The 19496-nt window shown below is 37.2% G+C and overlaps 1 protein-coding gene across 1 annotated transcript in view; it reads left to right on the top strand.

Annotated features, from left to right (window-relative positions):
• GPHN (gephyrin) overlaps positions 1-19496 on the top strand; it is a 215333-nt gene that overhangs the window by 185588 nt on the left and 10249 nt on the right. The window contains exons 17-18 of the mRNA XM_009883501.1: positions 314-435; positions 19063-19150. Coding sequence (XP_009881803.1) covers positions 314-435; positions 19063-19150 — 210 coding nt within the window. The remainder of the gene's footprint in view (positions 1-313; positions 436-19062; positions 19151-19496) is intronic.

The following is a 19496-nucleotide window of genomic DNA, read 5'->3' on the forward strand; positions in this document are numbered from 1 at the left end:
AGAAGCAATAATAACTTGGAAACTTAAAGTTTGTGGTCTGATTTCTAATGTTTGAAATTAGAAGCCTGGTACTCATAAGGAGAAAGAAAGTTTTGCAGACATTGACCAACAGACACAAACTAAGCAACACGGAGGACTGGACTAAACAAACCTATTACATGTCTTATTAATTTAAATTAACTAAATCACTTTACACATATATTTTGTGATAGTTGTCTAAGAATATCCTGTCCAATCTGAAGAAGAAAATTCATACTTGTGTAAAAACACAGTATTCCAAGGAAACTGATTGAGAGTGTTTCTGGTTTTATAGCTACTGAATCCTGAAGATGACCTCTTGCCAGGAAAGATTCGGGACAGTAACCGTTCAACTCTCCTAGCTACAATCCAAGAACACGGCTATCCAACAATCAACTTGGGAATTGTGGGAGATAAGTAAGTACCACATGTTAGTAAAGATGTCACTTCATATTCATGCGGTGCACTTTATGGCATCCATGGAAAAAAGAAATACCGGAGAAAACGTCACACACTGGAAGTGTCACAGTGTTGTGACAGGGCATATCTTGGAGAAGATATTTTACCCTTTTCATTAGAAAAAGCAATAAGTATTTTCTAATATTAAGAGGAATCAATTGATAAATTTTTTATTGAATGGGGCTTATCTTGCTTTGCCATCCGTTTGTTGAAACATCTATTACTGCTGCAAATTGAATTTATTGCTGCAGTATCATCACAAGCACCATATTTAATACACCTGAGAGGAGTCAGTTCTACAGCAACTATTCTTTTTTCTGATCCTATAAAGGGAGAAGGAAGGTTTCTCTTAGAGTTTATTTTCCATGCCAAAGTTAATTTAGAAAATAGAATTTTGTCAGATTCCGAATAACAGTCTTTTGAGGAAGGCCTCACTGCTGGATGTTGCTCAACATTTCCAGAAATATGTCAAAGAATTTTTAAAAATCAGATTTTTTTTTTCCTTTGCTATTCTCTCTACTTTGATTGCCACAGAGTAGTATCCTGTGATCAGTCTTTCTGTTCATCTGACAGTGATTGCTTCTTGTTTCCCAGTGGTAGTGAAGTCACCTCTCCTGTTGAGAGCTCTAGGATAAATGATTGAAGTGTTCAGTCTTTTGTCCTTTGCAAGATGGTGCAATGCCTGTCATCCATCGCTTGAGTTTCTCGGCATAAGGTATTTCCTCAGCTTCTTGAGCTCCAAAGACTTTGAACAGGCTTTCTTGTTTCTCATTTTGGGTATCAAACCAGCTGACAGACTTGGTTTGATAGGGGGTTGTTCAGGTTCACCTCCACCTATTTGAGAAAAAGGGTATTTATTGTGGTTAGGTAAAAGGGAGGCCAGATCAAAGAGATTAAAAAAAAAAAAAAAAGAAAAGGAAATAGCGAGTTTCAGCACCCACATTTCACACTGATTGATGACAAAATTTCCAAGCAGGGAGACAAGGTTACTGCCAGGGAATAGCTCATTTCAAAAACCAGTCTTCCCTAGTGCAGGATCACAAAACATCACTAGCTTGACAGAAAGTATATGAATGGGCCAACCACTGCGTGGCTTTACAATACATGAACCAGCCCAAACGATGGCTCCAGGAAATCCAGTTGTATTTCAAGTATTCATACAGGGAATGTGGCACACAACAACTGCAACAGTTATTGTGATCTTAAGGAAAGCAAACCCTTCTGGATACTCTCTCTGCATCCAGGCATCCTTTCTGCTTCTCTGGCCTGGCAAAACTCCATTTGGTGTTCCAAATAGCAATAAGTATCAAAAACCTCCTGCCCATGAATGCTTCCAATTTCAGGTGGAGATTTCATGCAAACAGAGTTTAAACTCATAAGATTGTTCTTTCCAGGAATGGTATCTAAATGTCCTGGATCTCTAGAGTGTTTTCTATGTTATAAGGACCTTGTTAAACTTTACAACACAGGTAGCAAAGCTCTCAAATAGAACTATTATACCAGAGATCAGGTTCTAGATTTACATATCTGAGAAAAAAGAAAATATCCACAAAAAAGCTATCAGCTCCTGAGAGTCATTTCTACATAAAAGAAGGGTTGGCAGGGTTTTTCTCCAACAAAATATTGGAGGTGAAACTTTTTTGCCACCTGCATGACCGAAAGTTCCTGCTACTGTCATCAGCATTACTGTCAACGTCAGCTTAAATACCATCATTAATAGTGGGTTAATCCAATGGACAAGATGCTTTCCCTGAACATCTTTCTGGTAGCCCCTCTGGCAAAATAAGAATGTAAAGTTTGTATGTCCTTTATGGCCTTGTCCTTACCAAGTAGGTATAGTCTCAAATTTGCTGTAAAGTCAACACCATCAAATGGAGGATTTAACTTAAGGTCATTGTTCAAAACTATAGCTATGTACTCCCTTGTCTTCAGGAATTTTTTCTGTGACCTCCTAGGCATGGAGAGTCTGTGAAGATAATTAATCTTGAAAGCCCTCAGTAATAAATAATAAACAATTTTAGAATCATAGAACCATTTAGGTTGGAAAAGACCTTTAAGATCATCAGGTCCAACTGTAAACGCAGCACTGCCAAGTCTGCTACTAAACCATGTCCCTAAGCGCCATGTCTACATGTCTACATACCTCCAGGATGGTGACTCAACCACTTCCTTGGGCAGCCTGTTGCAGTGCCTGAGAACCCTTTCCGTGAAGAAATTTTTCCCAGTATCCAATCTGAACCTTCCCTGGTGCAACTTGAGGCCATTTCCTCTCGTCCTATCACTTGTTCCTTGCAAAAAGATACTGCTCCCCACCTTGCTGCAACATTCTTTCAGGTAGTTGTAGAGACCAATAAGGTCACCCCTCAGCCTCCATTTCTGCAGGCTGAACGACCCCAGTTCCCTCAGCTGCTCTTCATAAGACTTGTGCTGTAGACCCTTCACCTTCGTTGCTCTTCTTTGGACATGCTCCGGCACCTCTGTATCTTTCTTGTAGTAAGATTTAAGGCCCAAGAGAATTTTTTTACTTTTCTGTACTTTTTACAAATATGTTTTCTGACCCTTTTTTACTTGTTGGATGCTAGCTGAAAACCAGACAGCAAACATATATGTCAGTCAAAGGTAGACAAATGTCTATAGCTTTGCTTTCATTTATGAGACAGGTTGATACTTTTGAATCCTCACTATTAAAATGTTCTATCTTGAGATAGTGTTACATTGGCAAAGGTAACGAGTTCTTTTTAAACTTTTGGTTTCATGCTTAGGGAGTAATTTGTGCAGAGGTAGTTACTTTAGTTCATAGAATAGAAGTAATGAGCCTCCAATTGTAGAATGATTTTGTACTTTGCACTAAGTTTTGAAAGAATAATTCAGTACTGTTGAGTTAGCCAAGAATCTTCCCCACCTGATCTCAAGATTCTGTCTTAGCAATTCTTTTGCCATTCTTCTCACACTCACATGCCCAATCCATATATTTACAACAAAACGCATCTGCAGTTCTGTTCCAGTCAAAGGAAAAATCTGATTGTGTAAATTAGTTTGATAATAAGTATGGTATTATTTGATTGTGTAATAAAGCTACTAAGATAATGTTGCCACATGGATATTTCAGTATATATTTCAAACTAACACGAGTGATTTGATGGAATACCATGGCACTTGAACAAATTCAAGAGAGTTACCAGAGAGATCTTACAAAGGGTACAATTTTGAGATTTTAGTTAGCACGTTTATAGAAAAGATGAATAAGCCTTCAGTGTCTGTTATATGGTTTACTGGAGTTAAACCATAGATGATGTGTGTTTGTGTGTGCTCATATATATGTGCAGTTTACTTTGTGTGTATAATATGTATCTAGACAGTGAAAAAGGGAAACATTTTATATGCCTGCAATACCTACAGATGTAGTAAAAATACTGGCAATACTTTTCAGAAGGGAGAATTACAAACTTGTAATTTTTTCTTTGAAGGTATCATTGTAATGTATTACTCCCCATATTTCCCATTTGGAGTTTATAGTCAGTTTTTTTTTTCTGTTTCTTTTTGTTTATATCTTTTGCATTAAGTAAATTTTTGCTCCATTTTACTGGGAGTGTCACTTGCTGTATACCATAAGCACTGAATGGAATTTGAGAGACAAGCTAATAGGTAGCACAGTTGAGTATTACTATTGCTGTAGCGAGTCAAGTTTTTTTAACAAGCATGGAAATTCTGTCAGTCATGTATACAGAGCTGATATTCAAGCATGAAAATTGTTTTAGAGTAGTATTTGCAAAGGCAAACTTAGAGGTAAGTATTCCTATATTTCATTTCAGTATATGAATCACTCAGAGGTGTTTAGGTAAGAAAATAGCTTGTCCAGCTGCTTCAAAGCCCAGGACTGTGATACATGTAAACACATTCCAACAGCGAATGTGAAAGGATGGGGAAGCATGTGGAATGTCTGTGGGTGTTTGCAGACTAGTTAGGAGCACTTTAAAAATGCCTTTGCCTATTAATCATATGTGAAGTTACATTCTGAACTGGCCACTCAAGTCTCACTTAGCCTGTATTTGTCTTTTCACTTGAAACCAATATTTTATTTCTTTTTGGAGCGTTTTAACAGTTTCTGAGGTTGTCGTTGTTTGTTTCCATTGTCATAAACTGTATATATGACTGCATATTCAAAATGAAAAACAGCAAGTCCAAAACACATAGATAAAATCTACAGTTAAAATCCTAGAAGCAAGCAATAGGTTTGTTCTTTTGAACAAACCTGGAAAATACGATACAGCTGAAGTTATGTCTGGCTAGAAGCCAAGATTTTCTCTCTTTGTGTTCTTAGCACGTAAAAAACAAGCTGTTTGAAAAGTGCACGTCTCTGGGTAGAAATGGAAGATATTTCATTTCCAGAACTACTCCAAACACAAGAAAAAAATGCAAAACCAAAAAAAGGAAAAACCCTTCTGATGTTGTTCTTACTGTTTTGTCTTACATCTTTGTCTGAATCACAGAATCACTTGCTAAAAAACTGCAAAAAACAGGCCAGTTAAAACTGGTATTCCAATGTACTTTGGAGTGTTGTCTTGTATAATAAGATGAAGTGAAAAAGGCTTCTAATTTCTTTTCCTTTGCTTATAGTCTATGAAATTATTTGGTTCTTTGGAAACCATTAATAAAAACGAAAGAGTAACATCTCTGATCTTATCTGTAGAATTCTATTAACTTAATTATCAGGATATTTTTGTGTCTGATTTTCATTTGTGTTGTTCTTTGTATCCACTGTTTCTTTAAAGCTGTAAAGTTTAGCCTTAGGAAAATCTGCTGTAGCATGGGCCTCTGTTTTAGGAAGCCATCTTCCATTTTCACAGTTTTCCTTCTATGAGAGACTCCCTTGTTAGACTTGCTAAAGAATTTTGATCACGTATGTAATTAATTCAGTTTCCTCTGTTTTCACCTTTGTTTACACAAGTGCATTTCCCCCTTCTCTGCATTCTTTTCCCTATTTCCTAACTCCCTTATCATTTTTCTCAGACACGTATAACATTAACTGCTTCCAGCTGCATTTTCATTTATGAGCCTGTGATTTCACAATGGAGAAAGAATCTCTCTCTCCTTAGGAGAAAAATTTCAGAAATTCACCTTATCTGCTCAGTTGCTTTAAAAATTTATCAGAACATCTATAAGATCAGCAGCATATGAGAGCTTTTCTACATTAGAAATGATAAGTTTCTCATTTATATACCTCTCTTATATGACATATGGTTTGACGTAGAGCTCCTAAGTGACAGGTAGACCCATTAGAAATCACCCTTGCTATTGTGACCTTTAGTGTATGATATATCCCTAAAATAAAGGCTTTCAAAGAGTCCCTTCATATCTTGGAAGGGATACTAAGATCTCTTTCAAGGATTTAGTCTGCTTGAATTTTATGTTTGCCATCCAAAAAGAGGTCTAAATTTTTTGTACTTGTGTGGGTTGCGTGTAATTACCAGTATTATAATTCAGATGGAACATCTGGAGTGGAGGGAAACTTCTCTAACCCTAAAATTTCTCATGCGTTATCAACTTGACATATGTCATCATATGAGTTAGAGTATAAGTTATAGGCAGAATTCAGCCACATAATCCTTGCCTCTCCCTGCACCAGTTTAATGTCCAACTTGGGTACAATCAAATACACTGTGAACAGAATTAGTAGTATCAGTATTAGTATCATTTAACAAATGACTGCAAGAAAACACTTGTTAGAGAAAAGGCCTTAAATCAAATATCACAATATTAGTTTTTGTTAAAGTGACTTCAGTTCTAGATCTCCTCGAAGAATGGTGGTGTTATAAAGTGTGATCATAGCCTAATGAATTCAGGGATGCTGGGTAATGGTTTGAAGGTGATTCAGATATGGAGGTCCTCTCTTCCATTGTGCCCTGTCAAGAAGAATATTCTCCTTTCAAGCAGAAATGTTTAATAGCTGTCACAACTCTTGATAATCACTAGGGCAAACTTCAGATAAGTTGTCATATGTGACAAGTCATCTCATCTAATGCACATATTCAGAAAACACACAGAAACATCTGAGCCAAAACAGGTGAAAAAAAAAAAACTTGTGAAATGGGGCAGTGCAAGTCCCAGGGGACCTTCTATACCAGTAGGAAACTAGATAGTGTGACAGGTAATAAGATTTCATGCTGTAGAGGTGACAGGTGCAAAGCTGATGCACAACAGCGTGTCATTCACATAATTGTCCTCAATGCAAGCATGGACTTCTTCCTGAATTAGCTTTTATAGAATCACATCCCAGTAGTAGAACATGACACTAAACAGCAAATAATAGAGAGGACAGAATACTATGAAAGTCCTCCTATATTTGAAAACAGAGGGAATCTGTGACTGTATTTGTTGGAGGGAAATAAAAACTACTGTAGTCTATTTTTGAGCCATATGTTAACATTTTAAAAAATACTTGGAGACATAAGCATAAGTTCTGTTTACAAGAGAACTTCAGCCTCTAGGAGCCAAAATATTCACTTAACTGATTCTCAGCCCCCTTAATATCTAGATCATATATAGGAATTTGGGTTCCCAAGTCACTGAGAAATTTTTGAGGATTGAAATTTTACTATTAATAACCTAGAAGAAAATAATTAAAACAAATAAAGGCAGTAGATACAGAAAGATCAAAGAAGTGGTGAAAGTTGAACATGGGTCACTGTGTCAGCAATATGAATCATTTAGAAAACTGTATTAGCATATTATTAATACAGCCAAGTACAAATTGACATATATAGGACTAAAGAATGTAAGTAAAATTTACAGGATGGAGGATTATATCCTGAGAAGTAAAGATTTAGGAGAAGATTTGAGAATCATAGCAAGTAATCTGCTAAAAACAAGTTCTAGCATAAAGAGCTACGTCTCGTGTAGTATTAGAAGGTTATTTTTGACTTTACCTTTGTAATCCCAGGACAAAAAGACAACAGTATATTGCATAGGATTCAGAGGAGAACCATTACGTTTTTTAAGTGGTTGAAAGATGAACCATATACTCCAACAGTATCAGAACTCAGGCTTGTTTAGTTCAACAAAGATATTCTTATAAGATGATTTGATTACATTCCAATAATACTGACCCACCTGGAGAATAAACTTTGAATAAAGTTTCTATTTCAGCAGCAATGGCTAGATATTAAAGTTAGACTAATTTAGACTGTAAATAAAGCATAATTTTAACAGTGAAAGTACTTGTCATTAGAAAACTAGACAAAATGCTTTGAAAGATACTAATTTCCAAGCAAGATTGAATATTTATTTAAATGTGATCTACAGTTCAAACAGAAGCAAGTTCAGGGAGGCTCCCAGACTGTATTAAATACCAAATCAGACAAAATTATCAAAATTATTTCTCCTGGTCACAAATAATCTCTTAACTCTTACTTCAGATAAGTTGTAATAATGGACAACATGTAGTAGAAGCACAAACTCAGAAGACCATTACCAGCAGAAATGTCACAGCAGCAGTGATCTCTAACGACAGAATGCCAGTCAGAGCTTTGGCTATTTTGATATGTGATCCTTTTGATTTCCTTACTTCTGTGTAATTCAGTGTGTCATTTAGAAAATTCTGTAGTTTCAGTCTGCCTTCCTGGAGAAGAACATAGTGAGAGTGGGAGTACTCTTAGAGTTTAGAACCTTGCTGGAAAAAGTTCTTGATTTTTGAGACTGCTGTCCATAATGTTGATGAATAAACCAGAAGCTGGGATCACTTATGAAATCTGAAAGTCTTTTGTATGTCACTTCCTGACACAATAACCCTATTTTGAGAAACAAAGACTGAATTTGTTCTCTGGCAGTGAATAGAAGAACAAATGAGGGACTGAAGCCATTTCAGGAAATGGCTACCTTGGGAAAACTGTCAGAAAGAAATGGACATCTAAACTTATAACCGGAATAGTTTTAGTATTTTTCCATGACTTCCAAACAACATTAGTATGCATCTGATCTGACAGACCCTTTCTGTGATGACCTATGAGGAGAAACCAGGCATGGATTTTAGAGGATTTTAGATTTCACATTAGCAGTGCCTGTGTGCATGCGTAACAGCATAACAATAGTGCCAGTGCACTGGCCCAGTCTTCTCCTCACATTCCGCGGTCAGACAGGACCCATGTGTGCCCAGAAGTGATCTTTGAAATGACAGACTGCAGCTGCTATGTGCAAGATCAACTGAGCCTGGGCTGGGGACTGGGGAGGGAGGTTGACTTTCTTTCTGTTAACATTCCAGCCACCTGAAAAGAAGAAAGAGCTCAATGACAATTCGTGACCTGGTCCCTTTCAATCTTGAACATCTTATTTTAGTTTTTTTTAAAAAGGGACATTTATAAATCTTCATGTCAAATGAAGATTTCTTACATTTAATTGTCCTACGTTTAAGAGAAGAGTATAAAAATACAGATTTCAGCTTATTTCACATTTCTGTTACAAAGGACACTATCTAAAAATTATTTCTTCCCAGTGAAACTGACTTGGAAGAAGTATATGTAAAAGGAAATGCTGTCTTCATAAAATAGGAATTCATAGCAAAACATTAATTGTTTTAAATAAGGTCCTGATAGCAGTAACATTCTCAGTTTTGGACATTTTTTCTAATCCTGCCTCTTGGAGCAGGGTAGTTGGGTATGAAGCTTCTCATGAATGAAGTGGCATCTTTATTGACTATGGAGATATAAAAATAGGATAAATGCAGCCGGTTTCCCCTTGTAGTCAGGAAAGTGACATTCAATATGCCTTGAGACCCATTTCCCGAATAAGAGTTAAAATGTTTCAGTGGGGCCCATCTCCAAATATTTTCCCGTTATCTGTGGTCCTCCTTCCAAAATGTCAAGGTGTTTAACACTTCCTTTTGCTTTGTCTGGAAGTCAAGAGTAAAGAAGTTTCTTCAGAGACTGCAAGGAAAGATGAACTGCTTATTGTTGGCATGCCCAGTAGAGCCTAAATCCTTCCATAACTTCACTCTTCATCCTTGTTAGAAGCCTGTCCAAACTATAACAGCCAGGTATTCCCATGCACTCCCTTTCTTTCCCGTTGGCTGGCCCTGCAGAGACGAGGCGTTTCCCGTGATGATTTTGAATACTCAGAGCCACCAAGGGGGACACAGCTGGGCACAGAGCATCCCTTTCACCCCCGGAGCCTCTCTCCTTCCCTGGCTCTTTATTATACCCCTTCTGCTTCCTTTGCCCTCAGGAAGCCAGATGTTTTTAAAGAAGAAGGGACACAGAGCTTCCAGAACACTGCGGAGACAGGCCTACCAGATTGGTGAGCACTGTTTTTAAAACACTTGGGACGTTGAGGCACATGCATGCTCACAGGCAGGCTCGACTAGGTGTCTGTCAGGGCAGAGCTTGGAGCACGGATTCTACCGATGGTTGCCATACAGAAGCAAATGGTGTTTCATTCTGTCCGTTAAATAACAGTGCCTTGTCAGTTAAGTTCTTGTGCACCAGTGCACTGTAGACATACATGGCTCCACAACGTTGATAAAATTAAAATCCTGTTAATGAATGTTTACATTACTCATCAGTAGCAGCAAACATCTTTATCCTTGAAGGCTTTTCCCTTCTAAAAATAGGGCAAATTAGGAAGAAACCTACTTGAAGGTAGTAGGGGAGTACAACTCTAGGGAAGTCCCTGTTACGACTCTTCAGTCATACCTGCATACTTGTTTTCCCATTACCGTGCTGATCATCTCTAAAGCAGGCTAAACGTTCATGAAATCTCTAAACTATTCACTACGGTTTTTTTGAAAATACATGTACAATTATATACTCGGTCTTATTTTAGGGGGTGGCTTAACAATATGGATTAATTTACAGAATTTATCTCCTAACACAGACAGGCCAAATGGGCAGGAGTAATAACAGAGTAAACCACCTGTCATTTTCTCCATTAACAAACAGAAAAAAATAGTTTCTGCAGTTTTGATTCTTGTAGTAATTAAAAATAGGCAGAAAAATAATGAAAAACCTATTGAAGGCTAGTACCTGAAAACTTCAGTCATGCGGGGATCCTCACTGAGGTTAATGGGCCTATTTTTATAACAAAAGGTTGGAGGATTGAGTTATAGCTTAATGTTTGCTTTGCATACTGGAAAAACAAGTTTCTGTACTCATTACTGAATCAATCTGCCATATCCTTAGCCGTCAAAAAACTTGTTCTTCTTTAGCAATTGGTTGTTCATGCTGAAGCCAGGTTGTCATTAATCTAGATTTTCCTCATTAAATTGACTAAAGACATCAACCCACTAGAATCTTACGCTATACTCTGCACATCCCAAAAAACTTAACTGCAGTTAGCTTACAAGAATCTGTAGTCTTTAAAACCTTTTAGATTAATGTGAAGAATATGATATAGACTATCCACTTTATAAGAAATTGCTTAGAAGCTGGAATCTACCAGCAGGTGATCAACTTGGAATACCTCATCCAAGTCAGTTCACATATCGTTGAGGACACATTGAATGAGCCTTTGGGCTCTTCTAAGCAGTGCTGGGATGAGCATCAACAAAAAACAGCCCCTAGAATCAAGCCTTGCTACCCAAAGTATGAGCAGTAAGAAAATGCTTCTGCTTCCAGAGCAGGAGAAAATGTAACTGGCATTTTCTTACATTAAAAACATCTTTGTGCTCAAAGGAATATAGTCCAGTGTTGTAGAGACAAAGTTCTAGTTCCTTCCGTTGACTAACAGCTGTTAAAAAATTGACTTGCTGGTCCCAAACAAGATAAGTTTCACTTTCTGTTCCTTCTCTTTGCTTATTTCTAATAAACTTTACTTTACTCTTCTTGGAGAATTTGTATTATGTTTTAAGTAAACAAAATCAATGTCTTATTTCACTTGACATTTTCTAAAAAGTAACTATTTGTTTTAAGACATAGCTGATAACAGGGAATTCTTTTTATATTGTCTCCAACCTGTGGCTTCCAAGTCATTTTTCTTCTGGAAACAGACATTTTTCCAGATAACTAAGTTATGATTCTGTAAAAGGTGGAGATATACAGGAAAAAACCTTCATTTTGAGGCATTGCCTTTAGGGACTGCATTTCTTCCTGTTAGAGACATCCATACTGTAGTTCTAATTACTGTAGCACTAATTACATCAATCATAATATTTTACTTTCAGTTATGTCAATATAAGCCAATTCTCATATTTCATAAGTGCTCTGAAAGAAATAACTGCAGAACCACGTTTACCCTTCAGACTCACCAGTGCACTGTCATCTTTACTGATGAGCAATGTCTTTGGCATTGATTATTGTATTGTGTGGTGTAATTTTCAGACATATTATTTCAACCCAGCTACAACTGTTGAATATTTTCAACTCCAAAAGTGAAAACTTGCCAGTGAATCCATATAGATTCGCTTCCTTCGTAAGAAGGAATAAAAAATACCTTTACCAGTGAAATGCCATCCAACTTCTTGGAAAAACAAATGGATTTCTGGTAAGTATTGGGAATAAGGTTCATTGTCCTCAACCAGTAAAATAGCCAGGGAAAATTTATTAATTAATGGAAGCTAGCTGTTCTCAGGCATCTTCTTCAGTGGACACACACTAGCCTGGATTTAGAGTGGATAAAGTGCTCATGGGTTAATACAGTGGCACAGCGCCTGAAGACAACTGTTATCGAAGCTCTGGTCCTGTTCTTTCAGCATTGATGAAAAAAATCACAATTCAGAAGCAGATGCTTGCAGATGAATGTACACAAGCAGCAGAGAAGAATGTGATAGGGGACCCCAACCATCAACAATGTAATGCCTTCATGTAGGTATATGCTCCATAGTACATAAGCACCTGGCTTCTACAACATGGGACCCTGTTGCCCTCCCATGGCTTTATCTGACCTCTCTGGTCTTTTGTCATTCTGGCATATATATGAGCGGAAGTTGTCCGAAACAGTTAATGAAAAAAGTGGAGTAAAATATGTTATCATCCAGATGCAGAGAAAAAGTTGAAGGCATGAGGCAGATCTCATGATAGCTTCAGCAAAAGAGTTGAAGACCTCTAATCAAAGTCTCTTTGAGTTCATAAATGTAACATGAAAAAGAATAATCTGCAAAATAGCGTTCTTATTTGCAGCAGCATCAATTAAAGGAGCAGCAAAAAGTAACAAAGACAGATTCTTTTATGTTGCTATCAAATAGACAAAATTTACATCGTCACGTTGAACAAGCCAAAAGCTGCTGTAATTATTCCAGCTTTCCTCACAAGCTGGCCTATATTCTTAGGGAAAACATATTACATCTGTTCAAAGTGATCCTGGGAAATACCACAGAAGGTAGAAGGAAGAAACATTATGAGAACATGATGAAATACACTGGAGAATTTTGAAACAAATACAGTTTCAGAAGGGCGTCCATATGTTCTTACATACATCATCAAAATCAGATCCTCTGCTTTAGAAAACCATACTAGTCAAACCCCAGAATTCCTATTACATTCCAATATTCATTCATTGAATTACATTCATTGAAATACATTCAATGAATTACATTCAACCTTACATTCTACAGAAGTTGGGTTTTAGTTGGCTAAACCTAATACGGCATCTATTCGCTATTCTGCATCCTGCAAATTACTGATATGCAAAATATTCCTCTTGGCCTTGAGGTGAGAAGTGGGTGACAGACTTTGTCTTTATGCCTTGCTGCATTTATCTATTCATTTTGAAATCTGTCAGCTCAACTGAATAAGCACAAGAAGAAAAATGAGAGTTAATCACAAAGGATCAAATCCATATCCCATCTTTCCTCAAACAGAAATGTCATTGAACTTGATGAGATCTCTGAGAACAGTAAGTACAGTCTCTTGGTTTTTTGAGGAAAGTTTTACTTCGGTAAATTCTTTGTTGTTTTGGAGGTGTTTCTTCTTTTTTTTTCTATGTAGAACTAGAAACGTGATTGGGATCTTTGCATACAAGGGGAATTTCTAGCTGGTCCTTGTACCTTAGCTAAATCTTTTCTTCTTCTGGGAGATCTGTTGAGCAGAAAATAGACCTCATAAGATGCAAAATTAGCACAAAACACTGTTCCCAGTTCATGCGGGTATGGCCAGAATGCGCTAAACTCAGGGTACCTGCAGACAGCGCATAGCCTTTTGAAGTTTACAGTCAACTGCTGTAGTTTAGTGGAGCAGGTGGTCTACTTTGATTGGTGTAGGATCACTGCTAGCACTTCGGGTTTCACTATGTGTCCAGGAATCTGTAGCTCCTCTGAATCATGTCTGAAGGGGTCATTATTTTAGTATATAACGGAAATACATGAGATGTTTTCAAATAAAGTAAAACAGTAGGCAAGAAAGGTTACCCAGCTCTGCTTTTGTACTCACAACAGACACTTTTGCATGCATTTGGTGCATTATGGTGCATGCTTATCTTTCTGTATCTGTGTCCAATATATCTGTAAAGCATGCAGGTTTAAGGTGCTAGCTGTGATGGTTTGCATGCACAAATTCTGCAAGTACAGGTTACCAGAAGACCTGGGTTTATAAAAGCCTGGGCTGATGCATAGAAGAGTACAACAATCACAAGTGTTTCTATTAGTCACCCAACAGTAATAGCTGTATATGGTAATGAACAACAAGGACTGAAAATGACTGTCAGGTAATGAGGTTAATTTGAATGAGACTACTGTGGCAAAGACCTTGGTGGAAATAGTCCTGGAAATTAGTAATGAACTGTGGATTTTGTACTGTGACAATGGCTTGATAAGTCAGTCCTAACTAAATGTTCCAGCTCAATTTTACAGGGATCACTCATTTTACTGCAGAGTGGTAGGTGATGCGGATCACCATTTGCTGTTATTTGTTTTCTAAATTAAATTATAAAACTGAGCAGTTTAATTGCATGTATCAAACTGCTGGTGTTAAGGGTTGTATCACAGAAAAGGCTGACAGATTTATAACTAATGACAGTGAAGCACAACAATAGGATCAACAGAAGTGAATTAACAGACGTTGATTTCTATTTGAAAGAGAAAATTACACTGTAATTTAGGGTACTTCAAAATGGCACTTTAAATGTAGAGAATTCTTTGGTCTTGACTGTACTGTAGCTATTTCTTTTGAGAGAGATAAAGGAAAAAAATCTTCTACATGGCTGATGTCTATTTTAATGAGGATTGCATCATTTTCTTGTTCAAGCTCTTAAGCTCCTGTGTATCTTTTCAGTTCAAAGACAGCTCAGTAATCAAGTGCTACATAACAATTTCCCACAAACAAGCTTTGATAATCAGAATTTTTCATGAATCCAGGAGGTGGAGAGGCAAGCCCTCTCTTCAAATGAATGCAATCGAGTGGCATGTCAACTGCAATGTCATGCACCTGCTTACTGGATTGTACGCATACAATAGATACCCTCCAACTAAGTTCCAGATTGTGCTGCTCATGCTGTTCCGTAAAACTGGATAAAGAGGGTCAGGAAATTGAGGTAGTAAAGCAGACGCTCTGTTTATCAGACTGGCAAAATTAGCAGAGAATATAAAGATATGTTTAAAAGTATATGGACTCTCTATGCAAAGCATTGTGTCCGCAACTTCTAAAAGGCATGTACAATACACACAGTATTTTGTGCAGACACAATCTGCTGTAGATGGGGATTTTTACTGTTGAAAGAAAGTTTGGATTTGTGCTTACTTACCTATATGAATAGTATTGTAAACTGTGTGTAATCCTTATAGAACAAATTTTCTTAGTTGTATTTACAGAAGATGCTGGGATATGATCTGAAACACAGAGTATGATTTTTTTTTAATCAATTGCAGCATTTAGAAAAACACAGTGTCTTCTTGTATGCAATGTCACTCTGACTTTGAAAATCACCAAATGAAACAGAATAGTTTTGCCATCTGGAAATGAGACTTCCCATCAAAATCTACTTTACCTTGATTAAGGTATTCACCATTGTACTTGAGCACCTGTTATGGTTCTGTCCATGAAGGAAAAAAATCCAAGAATAGCACTTTCACAAAAAAGATTTATCATCATAAATTAGATCACTAATCTTGGTAATCCAGTATCCTGCCCCTATTAATGGCCAGGGCTTCAGAATATAGCTTCTGATCTGTACCTGCTTAGACAGTGAGTGTTATTTGTCAGCTTCATGATGATTTGTCACAGGCCTTTAAGAACAATCTTGTCCTATTTATGCTCAGATGCCAAAGTTATTTTGTCTGTTCTTTCAGAAGTTTATAGTCTTCAATTATTTATTCCCTTTCCATGTCAATCCAAAGGAGAAGCTGCTCATTGTTATGCAACAAATTAAACAAGAAATAGTATCTTGTTATCTGGTTATATCAAATATGTGTTATTACACAATTTGAATGATAGCTGTGCATTAAATCCACTAAAGGCAAGGCAAATGTTTGCTACAGTGTTGATTGAAGATTACAGCAGATGACTCCTGTAAGGAGTGTTTTGTGTTAATTGCAGTCATGGAACTACCAGCCTCAAGTAGGACAGAAAGTTAGACAGACCTGAGTGACAAAAAGAAATATGCCAAATAAGGCAAAAAGAAACTTTCTGCAAAGGCAAGGGAGAGAATGCTGTAAATGTCTCCCTTCTTCAGAATAAAATCCAAACTTGCATAACATTCCATTTATTACAATAAAATTTCTACCACATCTTTCATTTTGGAAGAATTCAATGCATTTTGCAACTATCTAAAGATGATACGCAGTGCTATTGGCAGGATAAAGTTTTAGCGGTAGAATTTTTAAATGTCTTGCATTATACAGATGGTAAAGAAAGGGATATATCATACAGGCCATTCTACTGGAAATGCTGAAGAAAAATGCACCAACTCCAGTATCTTCAACTTTTTACATGACATGAAATAAAAAAGCCTGTATAATGAACTACTCCAGTGGTATGCTACCCTCATAAACAAAGGTGTGAACTGAGGCCTCACCTGGTTTGAGTTTGGGCTTATTTGGTTTTTTTTTTCCTTTGTTAAGTAATTTTATACATAAATGCACACATATCTGTACGTAGGAGCACTTCCATTCTATTTAACTTTAACAACAGTTAAATATAGACTCATTTGCTTTTTATGGTTCCTCCCATTATTATCAAACCACAACCAAAAGCAAGCACACTTCATAATGCAGAATGAGGATTTTCCTGGAGAGGTGGTCTTGCAACCTATGAATAACTTTTAAATAATTCAGCAAGATATAATGAAACAGCCTGGAGCAAGCTCCAAATAAGGTCCTCAGCTGCATGGCAACCTAATGAGAAAAATATACGGAAAGCAGTCTTAGCCTAGTAATTGTGGCATCAGGGTCTGACTGTCGTGGAATTTCAGGAAGGACTCTATTGGCCTGTGTAATGAATACGTATTCCTTGCTGCGTTCCAATCTGCAAGGATTAAGGAATACTTAAATCTTGAGAGACTTTTCCTATTACAAACTCTATAATAATCTTAAGCAATATCTTGTTACATACAAATTATTACTTACACAATCAATATGAAACAATTGGTTCTGAAGAAGACACTGTCAGTAGCCAAAACCAGACTTGCTTCTTTCCTCTTGCCTTCAACAACTAGTGAAGACTTCTGCTGGTTTTTGGATAAAATGATCCTGAGATTTCAGAAGGGTCAGCTGAGAAAATGTCTCTGTTTCGTAAAGAACAACAAAAGAGATGGTTTTGCTTGAGTCTGTATCTTTTATATTTTCTCCCAAAGAAAAGAGAGTTCAGCCATTCATTATAGGCCACCTGGAGTATCCGAGATACCCAGTACCCTAAACAAAAGTCATGGAGGCATGCCACAATATCTGCAGCTGCTGTTTTCTTAAAAAAAAAAAAAAAAAAAAGGTAGTATATAATTCTATCTGATTGATTACAGCCTACACTATGGCACCAGCAACCTGCCCTTCTTTCTGCTGTAGTTTGTTGACTACCTCTTACAAAGCAATATGACCCTAAAGAGTTGATGTAACCCAACACAAATAGAAAAGTTTTGCAGGATAACCACACTGTGATGCCAAAGAAGATGCTGCATCAGTCACTGGAAATGGTGGAGAAAGGGTCTTGAGTCTTTTTGCCTGTAAGGCATGGGCAGGGTAGAGAACACTTGAGGGCTCTCTGGTGAGAAGATGAGGAGTGCGCAGGGCTACTCAGTGAGGGAGCGCAGTCTTTCTTGTGTCATATAAATTGTAGTGCACACAGCACCACGTAGTGCTAACTGCTGCTCGTATTTCACTAAACCATGGGCAAAGACAGGATGCTCAGAGGAAAGGATTTTTCTTTCTTTGACCTTTTGAAACACACAGTTTCTGTTAGTCTCTGAAAGGTCAACCAGACTTGCATAATCTTTCTAATTTTCCTGTTTCCCGTTTGAACCCAAAAATAACTGCAGTGATTCTGTCTTTTAGTGAAATATAGCCAAAGTTCCCAAAGGATAGCCCACATGCCATTTGCAGCCTGCAAAGCCTTGATAACCCATAATGGCATTTTGTAATTGTAGTGTGGCATGGAACAGAGGTGCTGTATTCCAGGTGAAGTCCTTCACACAGTCACTAGCTTTATTGCTATTCGTTCTATTGCATTCTAAGAAGGAACAGCCTCCTATGAAAAACTTTCAGGATCACTAAAGTAAAAACATACTGTTGAAGGAGCATTACATACAGTTGTAGCAATCGGTCAGCTTCTGGTCAGTTCATAAATCTTAAACGCAAAGTATGCATGTAATATACTGGAAATTCTTTCAGATTCCTTTGGTCTTGTGTATTACCAAGTTTCTCCATTTCATGCCTTGAAGCTCTGTATTAGCATTAGTACTGCTGTTAGATAGCTAATGCTCGTTTCAAAGTTTCCAGTTTAGATAAAAAAAAAAAAAAAAAAAAAAAAAAAAAGAGTTAAGACACCAAAACTGAAATATACTCAGCTTCTATCCTTCACCTCCACAATTATACTCTTTGTATGGAGTACAACCACCACCACTCTCCTTACACTGTTTCTCATGAAGGTAGACACTTGAACAGGATGGACTGTGTTTTTTCAAGATGAAGTGGAGGTACAGCTGGATTTGCTGCAGAGCCCTCCAATGGAGAAGATAAACAAAGGATTCACTCCCAGTTTTCACTGATGGAAGTTTGAAGTGGAGCCTTACCCCGTTTTTGCACACATCAAATAAGCTAGACAGGTAGTACTGCAGCTGGCTTGGTGGCCAGTAATTTTCATGTGTCAGATCCCTTTATATAGCCCTGTCAGTTCATCTAAATCATAATTTGTATTGCTACCTGCTGTGCAAATTACATACTTTTAGGCACTTGTATTAGCATTCTTCAGTCCCAACCTGAAGTATCCTACTGTTCCTGTTGCAAAGCTCTTAGACAGAAAGGTGCCATACAGTGTGGTGTTCACTGAATGAGATTGCAGTTCTTGACTTGAATAGAGCAGTGTGGAGTCTTAAGAAGGAAAAGATCTTATATTACCCTAGAGCTATATCTCTTTCTTAAAACACACGTGTATATGCATCTGTATGTGTGCACACACTTACTTACATTACAACTCGTAATAGTTCCATGCCACTAATCTGCTTGCCTGTTCTTTTCTGTAGCCCAGATGATTTACTGAATGCACTGAATGAGGGTATCAGCCGTGCTGATGTGATCATTACATCAGGAGGTGTATCTATGGGGGAAAAGGTATGCTAAATTTAAGTATGACTTGCTACAATATACGTAAGAATTTCAAACCAGAGTCTGTCATCAGAGCTTCTACCTTTGTATTAACGTTTATTAAAAAGGATCTTACTTTTTTTGGAACACTTAAATCTGAATTAATTAAGAAAATAGTTTTCAATGCTATCCTCATTCCCTTTGTTCTTATTACTGTACGATAGTAGACACAGCAGTACAACAGGGAAGATTTTAATTCTTGATGTGAGTGATTTGCAAATGTGTTTTTATTTAAGGAATGATTTATGTAGTTATGATGAGGAAGGTGCTTGGTTAATAGCACACGAAGGCAACAGACTTTTTATTCTTAGAG

Source organism: Charadrius vociferus, unplaced genomic scaffold, assembly GCF_000708025.1.
Source record: "Charadrius vociferus isolate BGI_N301 unplaced genomic scaffold, ASM70802v2 scaffold34, whole genome shotgun sequence".
Classification (NCBI taxonomy): Eukaryota; Metazoa; Chordata; class Aves; order Charadriiformes; family Charadriidae; genus Charadrius; species Charadrius vociferus.